The sequence below is a fragment of the Capra hircus genome, chromosome 8, assembly GCF_001704415.2.
Source record: "Capra hircus breed San Clemente chromosome 8, ASM170441v1, whole genome shotgun sequence".
In the NCBI taxonomy this organism is placed as follows: domain Eukaryota; kingdom Metazoa; phylum Chordata; class Mammalia; order Artiodactyla; family Bovidae; genus Capra; species Capra hircus.
Window position 1 is genome coordinate 66,967,369 of NC_030815.1, and position 12,394 is coordinate 66,979,762.

The 12,394-nt window shown below is 54.0% G+C and overlaps 1 protein-coding gene across 2 annotated transcripts in view; it reads right to left on the minus strand.

The window, feature by feature from the left end:
* LZTS1 (leucine zipper tumor suppressor 1) overlaps window positions 806-12,394 on the minus strand; it is a 66,958-nt gene continuing 55,369 nt past the window's right edge. For both annotated transcript variants that reach the window (XM_018052251.1, XM_018052253.1), the window contains 3 exons: window positions 10,075-10,552; window positions 7,924-8,712; window positions 806-4,571 (listed from right to left, as the gene is read on the minus strand). In XM_018052251.1, coding sequence (XP_017907740.1) covers window positions 3,918-4,571; window positions 7,924-8,712; window positions 10,075-10,419 — 1,788 coding nt within the window. In that variant the 5' untranslated portion in view covers window positions 10,420-10,552 and the 3' untranslated portion in view covers window positions 806-3,917. The remainder of the gene's footprint in view (window positions 4,572-7,923; window positions 8,713-10,074; window positions 10,553-12,394) is intronic.

Consider the following 12,394-nt stretch of genomic DNA (forward strand, 5'->3'; position numbering starts at 1 on the left):
CTGGGGTGCATTTCTTGTCTTCCCTCTCCTCTCCACTCCTCTAACGTTCCACTCATGCCACGAAAGCCCCCTCCTGCCCATCACCTTCCCGGAGACCCTGATCTTTCCCACCCAGAGGCACTGACATCTACCCAACACGTGCTCCACAGGCTGCCTCGTATTTTTAATTCCCTCTTTACAAGTCCCTTCTGTCTCCTGCCACCTGAGTAGAAAAGCCCTTTGAGTTTCAAATCTGGGCCCAGAGCGGTAGGGATTGCTTGTCAGTGAACAAGGCAGGCTGGCACGGAGAAGGCTGGACAGATGGCCATTGTGGTGACTGCACCTTCCTAGCTGGGAGGCCGGGGGTGGTGACAATAGCCACCCTGGTCTCCAGCCAATGAGGCCATATGTAGTAGGCCGAGGAGCTGGCTGGCGAGCGGAGCGGCTGGAGGGAAGAGGCAGGGAGGTCTGAAGTTGGGGCTGGGGGAAGGGGGCTCTCTTTCGGAGAACCCTCTGCCTTTGCAGGGGACCACAGCCCTTGGTTTCCTTTCCACCTCCTCAGGTTCTCCCCAAGACCTAGTCACATAGATAAGGTCACAGGGTTGGTGAGGGGCGGGGACCAGCTGAAGGTCTGTCTGATGCCACGGCCCCTGCTTTCCTACCAGCCAATACAGCCGATATCGAAGCTGTCCCCCTTCCCCCCCAACCCCCACCCCCTGCCGCAAACCACCCCCCAACCACTGGCGGGAAGGGACATCACCTTTCTTACTCCAAATGCAGGAGCTCCAGGGAGCTGCCATGCCACAGCCAGGGGAAGGAGGGTAGCTTGGGAGGGCATGAGAAATGGCATTCTTTATTCATAAATAAAAACATAAAATTACCAGAAATAGTTTACATGGCCAAAAGGGGGCATCAAAAATAAATCAAAGCTGTCAAAAGCAGAGCAAACCAAACAAGACACAACCAAGAGAAAAATAACTCTGTACATGGTCTTCCAAATGCTAGTCCATCCATAGCGAGCCTGGGCCGGAGTTCCCTCTTTGCCTGCAGAGGAAGCGCAAGGGCGACCACAGATAAATGAGGAAGGCGGAGCATGAAAGCACACAGGTGCATACAGAGATGCGTGCCCTCCTGGCAGGGACAGCTGCGGCTCTGACCGCTCAGCCTGCCTGACCCCTAGGATCTCTCTCCTAAGAAGTGGCCCAGGCCAGGCCAGGAGTCGAGCAGGAGCAGAGGCTCGACGGGTGCTTCTCAGGGGAGAGGTACCCCCCAACGCAGTCCCCATGGAACTCGGTGTTCGTGGGGACCGACTGTGTCCAGCAGGGTTTAATCCGAATGCAGAGACCAGAGAATAAATCCAGGGTGGGCCCCACATGAAGAGTCTGGTCACTCTAAAGCCCAGAGGCAGAGCCTCCCTCGGCGTGGCTGCCTCCTTGCTCACAGCAGAGAGCTTCACCATCCTTTGGCTAGCAGAGCCGGAGCTCTGATCCAGTGAGCATGCGTCCTAGCAGTTGCTCTCGGGGAAGGGGCGGTGATCTCCCGCTGGCCCTGGGCCAGGCTGCCTGTTCCGAGGCCTGCGTGGCCGACTTCTCCAGTCCTGCTCAGCCTCTGCTGCTCAGAGGCTCCTTCCGGAGACAGGCTGGGTTTGGCAAGGTCCAGGAATAGCGCAGAGGTTTTAGCACAGGGAAGGGAAGGGAAACCACACCGCGGCGAGGTTGCTATGTTATAGGACACTTTCATTCTGGTGCAACTGGGCCACCCTGGAGTCTCGGGCTGGTGGCAACCCAGGGAAGGCTCCATGGGTTGGCCTGGTGCAGAGATGGGGACAGGGGTGCAGGGCACTGTCACACTGAGGTGGAGCTGCTGTGCCCCTCAGCGCCCTCCCCTGGGGCTTAGCACCCACCTCTTTGCAGCGAGGTCTTGAGGGTAGAGCAATGGGCTTTTGGCTGCCCTTTGGGAGGGGGAGTCTCCAGCCTGAGGAGGGGGCAGCAGCCTCTTTTTCTATCCGTCAGGACAGCCTCTGGGAGGAAAGGACTCAGACAAGGCACAGGCTGGTAGAGAAGGAGAAACCAAGAGACAAGGGAAGTCTTTGACTTGGGGAGCAGGGGTGATCTGCCTGTGTCCTGTGGATGGGACTGGCCTCTAGGCAGAGAGGGGGCTCTGGGCCTGTGGATTTCGGGTTTAAGTCTAGCCTATGACTAAGAGTAATGGCTTGAAATTCCAGAGAGGCTCCTCTGTCACGTGAGGGCAGGACAGGCACAGCCTAACTTGGGGAATGGAAGGCAGAGCCAGCATCCGGGAAGGCAGCCCTGCTCTTAGTCCAGGCTCAAGGAGGGACTGTGGGAACCCTGGTAGGATGGGAGGCTGGAGAAGAAGCAGCTCCCCACTACCACCTGGGGCCTGAAGGGGTCCACAGTCGGGGACAGAACTGGGGAGCAGTGGCCTGGGGCTGCTGCATACTCAGACATTTGGTTAACCCCCCTCAGCATGCGGGCGTGAGCCCAGGAATCCAGCCGGGGCTGGCTGTCCCAGGAACAGCAGCTGCAGCTCGAGGCAAAAATAGAACATGGAACAGCCTGGCTGCCTGCGAGATCTGGCTTGTGTCTGAAAAGACAAGAAAGGAAAAAGAAGAAAATTCCCTGAACCAAGCAACTGAGAAACAATCTTTTCTCTGCACATCTTTGAAAGGGAAGGCCAGCCTTCTGCAGGCCAGGGGTCCTTGACTACGGGGCTCTGGTGGGGCTAATGCAAGCGGGGGGGGTGGGGGTGGTGGTGGTGCAGCTGGGGGCCCCAGGGCCTTTCAGAGGCTGTGTTTGAGCCTCTTACTGTCTTTGGACACTGGCACTTTGGGGCTTAGCCCTGGAGGTGACAAGGGACATGCCCGGCAGCAGGATGGAGCTGAAGGGGAAGGGGGAAGGCCTAGCCCAGATGACCCTGTGCCATCTCATTGGACACAGGTTATTCTGAGTTCAAGCAAAGACTTGGTTCTTAGGAATTAAAACCAATGCAAGGTAACTGCTGAGCAACTTGAACAGGCGGGGAAATCCCTATCTCTGGTCTCATGATGAAAAGATCTGGGGGCTCCCCTGGGGACAGCATGGAGTTACACACTCCCTGCATCATCTTTCCTCCTCAGCACCCACCCCAGGGCCTTGGGGCTATGGCTTTAAGAAGAGATCAAAGGCCACCAGTCACCCCCAGGCTGCTCACGTCCAGTCAGCAGAGCTAGATGGTCTGGCTGTCCCCACCTAGCTTCTCCTTCAGACCCTCTCTGGTCTGGCTGAGTCTCGACACCCCCTGGGTGGCCCCAGCTCTTCCCTCCTTTCTGAGACCAACAGTGTTGGGAAGCTCTGATTGCTGTTCAGCCAGGTTCTCCACATCCCACTCCAAGCCCTGTCCCTCCATGGTGGGGGGAAATAGCTCAGGTATGACCAGGTCAGATTCCAAAGCTTCTGGTCATCAATGCTCGTGTTCTGTTCCCAAGGGGCATCCCAGTGTGTCAGGAGCGGGAATGGGGGGCAAGAAAAGTTGTAGGAAAAGAGGTGGAAGGGAGCTTCCGTCAGTCATCACCCTCTCTGGGAGAGCATTTAGGGAACTCTCTAAATGCTTAGAGGGTTCAAAATCTCTAAGCATTTTGAACAAAGACCAAGTTTTAGGAAGCCCTTAACCAAATCTTGATGATCCCAGGACTCCTCTCTTGGCAAAGCTGGAGGTCTGGCTAGCTGCAGGGTTGCTAAGCACTGGATCTTGGGAAAGGCCAGGAGAGGCCCTGTAGCAACAACCGTCCCCCACTCCCACCCCACAACCAATCTCGCCTTGAAGTCTGTGCTGCTTCTCTCTGAGGCCTGAGCAGGGTAGCAGGGCAACGGAGCCCCATCGACGGACTCAGCACCCCTGCCTCCCAATGCCAGGTCCCGGGCCCTCTCCCAGGAGGCCCCTCAGATCTCGGTGGCAATGATGTCCTCGTAGGGGATGTCAGCCCCTTCAAGGTCGATCTCAAAGGGCTCCCCCGCCCCGTCCCCGCGGGCCAGCTGCTGCAGTGCCTTCTCCAGGCGCTGGTTCCGCTGGTACATGGCCAGGTAGCTCTGCTGCAGCTGCTTCTGGTACTGGATCACTTTCTCCTTCTCCTCCTTCCACACCAGCCGCTCGTGCTGGAAGCCGGAGGACATCTGGTCGTGCCCCTGCCGCTCCTCCTTGAGCTCTGCGCGCAGCCTCTCCAGCTCGCGCTGAAGGGCGGGCACATCGTCCGCGGAGGCAGGACCCAGGGCGGCCGCGTCCCTGCTCCGATGCAGGGCGGCCTGGGCCCGCAGCTCCAGCAGCTCCTGCTCCAGCAGGTTCACCTTCTCCCGCAGGAGCTCCGCCTCGTTCTTCTTGCGCTGCAGCTCGTTTTCGCACACCTCCAGCTCCAGGCCCTTGGTGCGCAGCGCGCTCTCCAAGTCCTGCGTCTTCAGCTCCAAACTCTCCAGGCGGCCCCGCGTGTCCTTCAGCTGAGCCTTCAGGTTGAGGATCTCGCTGGCCTTGGCGTTGATCTCTGTTTGGGACTCCTTCAGCTGCTGCTTCAGGAGGGAGATCTCTCCGGACTTCTGGCACACCTGCCACGGGGCAGGGCAAGGACAAGAGAGAGCCAAGGGGTGAGAGTCCGCACGTACGGGGCACCTGACTGCTTAAAAGCACTTAATTCTACGCGATCCAGTGATTGGGACTCGTGGTTTTCACTGCCGAGGATGCGGTTTTGTCCCTGATCGGGGAACTAAGCTCCTGAAAGCCACCCAGAGCGGCCAAAAATAAAAAGAACTAAGCTAGTCCTCACACAGTGCCTGGAAAGAGTCCCCAGCATGGTGGTCTGGGCGAGCCACAAAGGCCAAGCCCCTCTGTGAGGCTCCTTTCATTCTGAATCTGGCTGGGTCTGTCCACAAGCCTGCCTCACCCCTAATTCAAAGTCTAAATCTCAGTCCATACCCAAACTCATGTCCCTGTTGTTTAGTCGCTAAGCCCTGGCTTTGAGACCTCATGGACTATAGCCTACCAGGCTCCTCTGTCTATGGGATTCTCCAGGCAAGAATACTGGAGTGCCATTTCCTTTTCCAGGGGATCTTCCTGACCCAGGGATCAAATCTGTGTCTCTTATGTCTACTACTTTGGCAGGTAGTTTTTTTTTTTTTTTTTAACCACTGGGGGAGTCCACCCAAACTTATAGCTATGTATATATGTATAAATTAAGGGCCAGTGGTTTAATCTGCCCACAGCTGGTAGCTCCACTATCTACTTTAACATTAATGATGTCAATTTGGGGTCTGCCTAACTTCTATCATTTGTGTATCTGCTCACACGCTCTGGCCTCACCCCTGCACATACTCTCTCCTTCCTCTTGAGATAAAGACAATATTCACACAATCATGGCTGCACCCCAGCAACCAACTGGGCTCAGAGACAGTGCCCAGCTGGCATCTGCCAAATGATGAGCCACTGTTCTCCCCAGCACCCTCCACCATTTCTACTTCAGTCTCCATCAAAAGTTGGCCAAGAGCAGCCAACAAAACTAATGACACTAATGACACTGACTCAGACCATGTGTCTATGGAGTCCTGGCCACTGGGGGTCACGAGTCCAAGGTCAGTCTGGCTGGCTGTGTCACAAGAGCATTTTCTGCCAGCCTGCAGGCAAGATGGCCAGAATGAAGGCCAGGGCCTTCAAAGAATAGAGTCTTTGAGCAAGACTGGAAGTGTTAATATTTCCTCTTTTCTTTTTCAGGTAGAACCACCCCTTTTTCTCATGCACCACCTCTGAAGTGTGCACAGCCCCACCACCATGCTTGGCTGGGACTGAAACAGCCTTCCGAGGGTGAGCCTGGATTTGCGTCATGCAGGGGGCAGCAGAGCCGTGGCTGAGGATGGGGCCTCGCTTTGAATCCAGAGTGACCCGGCCAATTCTGCATCCATTAGCACAGTAGCATTATGAACATAAAACTCTGAACTCTGGGACCTGGGATCAGATCCTGGCTCTGATATCTGTTATGTGGTGACTTTGGCAAGTCATCTAACAAGCTCTTTGCTATTATAATTGTTCTCCGTGCTTCAGTGTCCTTAACTCTAAACTGAGTTTCATAGGGCTGTTGTAAAGGTTAAGTAAAAGGACCTGGGGCCTGGCATTAATAAACACTCTATGAATTATTGTTATTATAAACATGTTTGTAATATATCTCTATATTTTTGTGAAAATTTACTTCATTTATTGTTTTACTAATAGTCTGACTGGACAACCTGGGAATGAGGTCACAGCCATGTCCAGCTTAGTTCTGGATTAGACAAGCAAGAACAGATGCATAATGCTAGCGCTGCTTATGTTCTGAGATGGGCCAAAGTGTTCCCAAGTCCTGGCTGAGAAACCATGGCTGGGAAAGGGTCTCCTGAACCAACACTGATGAGAAAAAGAAAGGCACTGGTCCCATGGCTGGGGTCCTTTCCTCTTTGGGAAACCTGGCAAACAGACAGTGACACTCCCTGCCCACCTGTCTACCGCCTCTATCCATCACTTCCTCAGAAAGGATCTTTTTCCTTTACCCTTGATAACACCTGTCATTCTAATTTCCAGAATAAGCACAGGAGATAAGTTCAGATAGATGGCTGCGTGGCTGATGGTGTGACGCCCCCACCTAGGGGTGACGCTGGTCTAACCAGACCCAGTGAGCCCTCAACCCCTTCCCAGGGGAGTCTCTGGGGTGAATGCCATGTGCACACCTCTTTTGGTCCCTGCACCACCTTTAGGGGCCCATCAGGTGAGAAAAGTGAGCAGGATATGGGGGTTAGGCTGTTCTCCAGTGAGACCAGGGGCAGCCACCTAATTTCCAGGTGTGCCTGAGGGTGTGCATGTGTATATGAGCCCTCTTTCTTCCTGCTCTATGCTTCCATCTCAGCCCACCAAACAGAAGCTCCACCTGCACTTCTATGAGGACTGGCCAACTCTGTCCCCGAGACCTGCACAGATGTGACCACTCCCACCAGTGGGTGAGGTCCCTTTCCTCAAAAGTCACAGATGAGGGCCTTCCCTGGTGGTCCACTGGTTGAGACTCCATGCTCCCAACGCAGGGAGCTTGGGTTCGATCCTTGGTCAGGGAACTAAGACCCCACATGCCGTGTTGTAGCCAAAAAGTTAAAAAAATAAAAAAATCCCGCAGCTTTGGAACTGTGATGTTTTCAGAGTGCAACAAAAACAAAAACAAAAAGATAAAGAAAAAACATCACAAATAGTGCTATGGTCTTTTGTGGCTTTCATGAACCAGAGATGGTTTGTGGTCCTACAGAGCCTCTGTGAGCAGATGCACTGAGGTGGCCCTCAGACAGCCTGGCTGGGACTTGGTTCTCTTGTTCTAGTTTCTCAGCCAACGAGTCAATTAGTAAATTCAGTTCTGGCCATGAGGCATCTGGTTGGGGAGGTGAAGAAGCCCAGACTAAGAAAATCTCCAACATGGTTTACTGGGGAGCCCTTTCCTTGGGTCAGAAAGCCAGCACTCCAGCCCAGTTTTCCGGGGCAATTGTGTTCCCACCCCTGTTGTTCAGCTGGTGAAGAATCTGCCTACAATGCACAAGACCCCAGTTCAATTCCTGGATTGGGAAGATTCCCTGGAGAAAGGATAGACTACCCACTCTAGTGTTCTTGGGTTTCTCTGATGGCTCAGATGGTAAAGAATCTGCCTGCAATGCAGGAGACCTGGGTTCGATCCCTGGGTTGGAAGATCCCCTGGAGGAGAGCATGGTAGCCTGCTCCAGTATTCTTGCCTGGAGAAGCCTGGCAGGCTACAGTCCATGGGATTGCAAAGAGTCAGACACGACTGAGAGACTTTACACTTCTCCCTGTTGCCTAGAGCCTGAAGGAGACCTGGAGAAAGTGGTGGGGAATGCAGGCACTGAACCCCTGCCCGCCCCCCGCCCATGCCCTCATCCTCACCTCCCACTGCGTCTCCTCCAGTGCAGGGGCAAAGCTGGTCTTCTCCTTCTCGTAAGACCTGAGTTTGGTCTCCAGCAGGTCCTGCTCCTTCATGAGGCTCTCGAGTTCCTGCCTGAGCTGCCGTTTCTCCTGCTGGAGCTGGAGCACCTGGAGATGCAGGACCTGCTGGGCACGCTGGCTCTTCTGTGCGGCCACCTTCATCTTGCCCTTGGCTTCCAGCCCCTCCAGCTCATCCTTGCAGCGCCGCGGCCGCTCCTCATAAGGTTGGCTGGCGGCCAGCTCCTTCTCCTCGAAGCTGCGGTGCAGTCTCTGCAGCTCACCCTCCCTCTCCAACAGCTGCTTCTCCAGCTCCTGGATGGTGCACTGGTCCGTGGAGATGGGGGAGCGCACAGAGCCCTTGTCCTTGCTTGTGTGGGCCAGCTTGCTGCCCCCGTCGGAGAAAGACAGGGCCTTCAGGCTCATCATGTTGCTGTCTTGGAGGACAATGCCCTGTGTGATGTTGTGGGCTGAGCCCCCAAACCGGCTGGCGGGCCCCACCGGAGTGACCAGCGGGTCCAGCTGGTAGCTGCTGCTGGTACTATGGGTGGGCAGGCTGGACATGGAGTTCCGACCGGAGTCGGACAGTGCCCCAGAGCACAGGCTGGGCTTCAGCTCCTGCTCCTTGGGCTTGTCCAGAGGTGCGGGATGCAGCTGGTGGCTGGCGCTCTCAGGGGATGAGTGGAGGATGGCGCCTGACCGTGGCAGCACTGGCTTGAAGGCTGTGGGTCTCACAGCACCCTTCTCAGAACCCTGGGGAGGAAAACAGCCAAACTGACCCTGTGTCTCCCTGCAATGAGCCCTGAGTCACGTATGCATGCCAGCCACATGGCACCTTACTGGTCGGGGGCTGCAGGTGACCTCACCTGTTACTCTGAAGGGGCCAAAGGTGGTGAACCTCCCTCAAGGAGGAGGAATTCCTCCATGCCTGTCCTTAAAGATCATCAGGCCCTTTGTTTTGTGAACTGCTAACCAGTTTGTCACCAGTTTCTCCAAGATGACAGCCTTTTAGGTTCACTGGCTGAGACCCCCATGCCAGGGTTCTGGGGCTCCGTGTGCTGCAGGTAAGGATGCTGGACACACTGTCCTCAGGGAAGTTCATCCCTGCTTCTTCCCCATTACTTCCAGTTGGCCAGCAGCTGGAACTCTGGCCGTGGCCTCCCCCAGTGGTTTGGAGAACTGCTTGAAATAAGTCTTTTCCCTAAAGCCATCATTTTCATTATAAGAGGACTTCAAAGTTTGCAAGCTGTTTACTTTGAAAAGCTTAAAACTCAGTCCAACATGTGGGCCATTTCCTAGCATATCAATGCATAGATTCATCCTCCCAGGTGAGGCCAGGGTACTGAATAGGAACAATGCTTCTAGCACCAACTGGCAGCACCCATGAGAACTTAAACTGGGATGAGGGATGGATTTCTGAGCACCTGGGACTCTCTGCCCTCATCCTTGCTAGATTGGTGATGATAACAAACCCGAGGGACTTTCCTGGTGGTCCAGTGTTTAAGACTCCGTGCATCCACTTCAGGGGGTGCGAGTTTCATTCCTGGTCAGGGAACTAAGATCCCGCAAGCCACGCAGCATGGTGAAAAACTAACTACCAAACTCAGCTCTTATCCCACCAAAGATGCTTTGGGGCTGGTTTGAGTGAGAGCTGCTCTCCCACCAGATCAGCAAAGGAGGAGAAAGCCCACCTCTGTGAGTCCTCTAACAAGAGAGCCTGCCAGATCTCTTCAGGTGGGCTCTCCACCTGCTTTTCCAGATGGTAAGCGAGCCCCTCTCCCTTCCCATGCACTTGAAAACACCGCAATCGGTCCTGTCTTGGCAATCCTGAGTTACAGCCCAGCAGAGTTCAGAAAGGCTTGTATTCTCCAATTGCTCTATGCTAAAAAGCTCACCCAGGACTTTTGCATTATGCGACCGATCAATGTGTCTATTCCTTTGTCCAATCTTGCTCTCTGGTGTGGCTGAACACTCCTGCCCTCTCTGCATCATTCAGTAATGTAAGCGTTCTCAGTGATGTAAGCATTTAAAACCTTCACCACTGCCGCTCTCAGCCCCAGGCCTCTTTCCTGACTTTCCAATTCAGCCACCCACACCAGAGACCCCTCCACTTACCATCTCTAGCTGATTGGAGAAGGGCAAGAGCTTTGGGGGGGTGGACGGGTCGAAGTCCACCCCTGCCTGGCCCCCTAGGTCCCCACTGGACAGTGCCGTGTAATCAGGGCGGTGGGAGCCCCGGGCCTTCTGGCTGACCTTGATGTAGAAGAAGTCTTCGCTCTTGCCCATTTTGGAGCTGGACTTGCCATGCCCTGAGTCTTGGGAGAAGCCGAACCTCAGCAGCCCGTCTGAATAGCGGTTGAGCTTCTTGAGGTGGGAAGACTTGCGCAGCTTGTACTGCGAGGCCCGGCAGTGCTTGCTGTGGAAGCCATGGCCGGAGATGAGGCTGCTGACGCTGCCCATGGCGACACGGGGGCCGAGGACAGCTGGGGCAGAGCGGGGACCTGGCGTGGCAGGGGCGGCGAGGGGCAGTCCTGGCTCCGAGAAGAGACTGCAGTCATAGCAGAAGCCTCACAGAGCCTGGGAGAGCTGAGACCTGGAAGGAGACATAAGCAGAAGTCAGCCTGGATGGGCTGGCCATGGCACATCGCCACTGGTGACCAACCTCGAGATCTGGGCAGCAGCAAAATGCGTGTTTTCCCCTAACAGAGGCTCAGCCCTGTCTCTGTCTCAGTGGGCTCCCCTCTCATTCTTCCTTTGTCCTCTAATTCAGCAAACATCTGCTAGAAGCCTCCAGTGGGATGACTCTCTTCTTTTTTATTTTTTAATTTTTATTCTTTTTTTCACACCAAAAACATTTTGTATTAGGGTATAGCTGATTAACAATGTTGTGATCGTTTCAGGTGAATAACAAAGGGACTCAGCCATACATATGCATGTATCCATTCTCCCCTCAAACCCGCCTCCCATCCAGGCTGGCACATAACACTGAATAGAGTTCCATGTGGTATACAAAGGTTTTTGTTGGTTATTCGCTTTAAATATAGCAGTGTGTACATGACCTTCCAAAAGTCCGTAACTATCCCATCCCCCCCAGCAACTGTGAGTTTGTTTCTAAGTCTGTTAGTTTTTTACCTGTTTCGTAAGTCAGCTTGTTTGTATCATTTCTTTTTAGATTCCACATAAAAGGGATGTCATATATTTCTCCTTCTCTGTCTGACTTACTTCACTCAGTATGATACTCTCTAGGTTCATTCATGTTGCTGCAAATGGCCTTATTTCATTCTTCTTAATGAGTAATGTCCCATTGTATGTATGTCCCACGTCTTCTTTGAGACGGCTCACTTCTCGGCACTGGGATGCAGGGGTGAACAGTTCCAGTCCCTGCACTCACGGGGCTTTTGTGTGGTGAAGGGTGGACTGGCCATAAACAGATCAATGTGTGTGACCTCAAGTGATCTGTGTGCTTCAGGGGAAATAAAGCCAAGTGAATGGGATGGAATTCTGTTGTTGTTATATTAGTTGCTCACTCAGACTTCTTGTGACCCCACGGACTATAGCCCGTAAGGCTTCTCTGTCCGTAGACTTTTCCAGGCAAGAATACTGGAATGGGTAGCCATTTCCTTCTCTAGGGGATCTTCCCGACCCAGGAATCGAACCCAGGTCTCCCACACCGCAGGCAGACTCTTTACCGTCTGAGCCACCAGGAAGGGGAAGTGGTTCTTTTATGCAGGGAAAACAGAGGAAACCTCTCTGTTTGGTGTCATTTGAAGAGACCCCAAGAAAATGAAGGAGAAAGCTATGTGGAGATCTGTGGGGAGAAAGAGGAAGCTCAGGGGTAGCCCCAAGTGCAAAGCCCTGAGTCCCTGAGTGGAATGTGTTGGGCATTTGTGAGACCAGCAAGGAGGCCAGTCTGGCTGGAAGGTAGTTAGCAGTGGGGGTTTGGAGGACACAGACGTCAGAGAGCTAGTAGGTGCCAGGCAAAAGAGAGCCTGACTGGCCATAAAGGTTTTGGCTTTAGTCTGAGATAAGAAGCCCCCAGATGGCTTTAAGCAGCTGACAACTTGGTCTGACTTGGGTTGTGGAGGGTCACTCTGGCTGCTGTACAGAAAAGAGCCACTGAAGAGCTTGGGTGGAGGTGCTGGGCCTGTTATAGCAGCTGAGTGACTAACATGCCTAGGCTAGGGTGGTAGCTGTGGATTCGATTTCTCTTTAATTTTATTTTTATTTACTTAGTCTTGACTGTGCTGGCTCTTCGTGACTTTGCGGGCTTTTCTCTAGTTGTGGTGCACGGGCTTCTCATTGCAGTGGCTTCTCTCGTTGCAGGGCATGGGCTCTGGGTTGCACGGGCTTCAGTAGCTGTGGCAACTGGGCTCAGTAGTTGCGGCTCCTGGGCTCTAGGCCACAGGCTCAATATTTGTGCCACACAGGCTTAGTT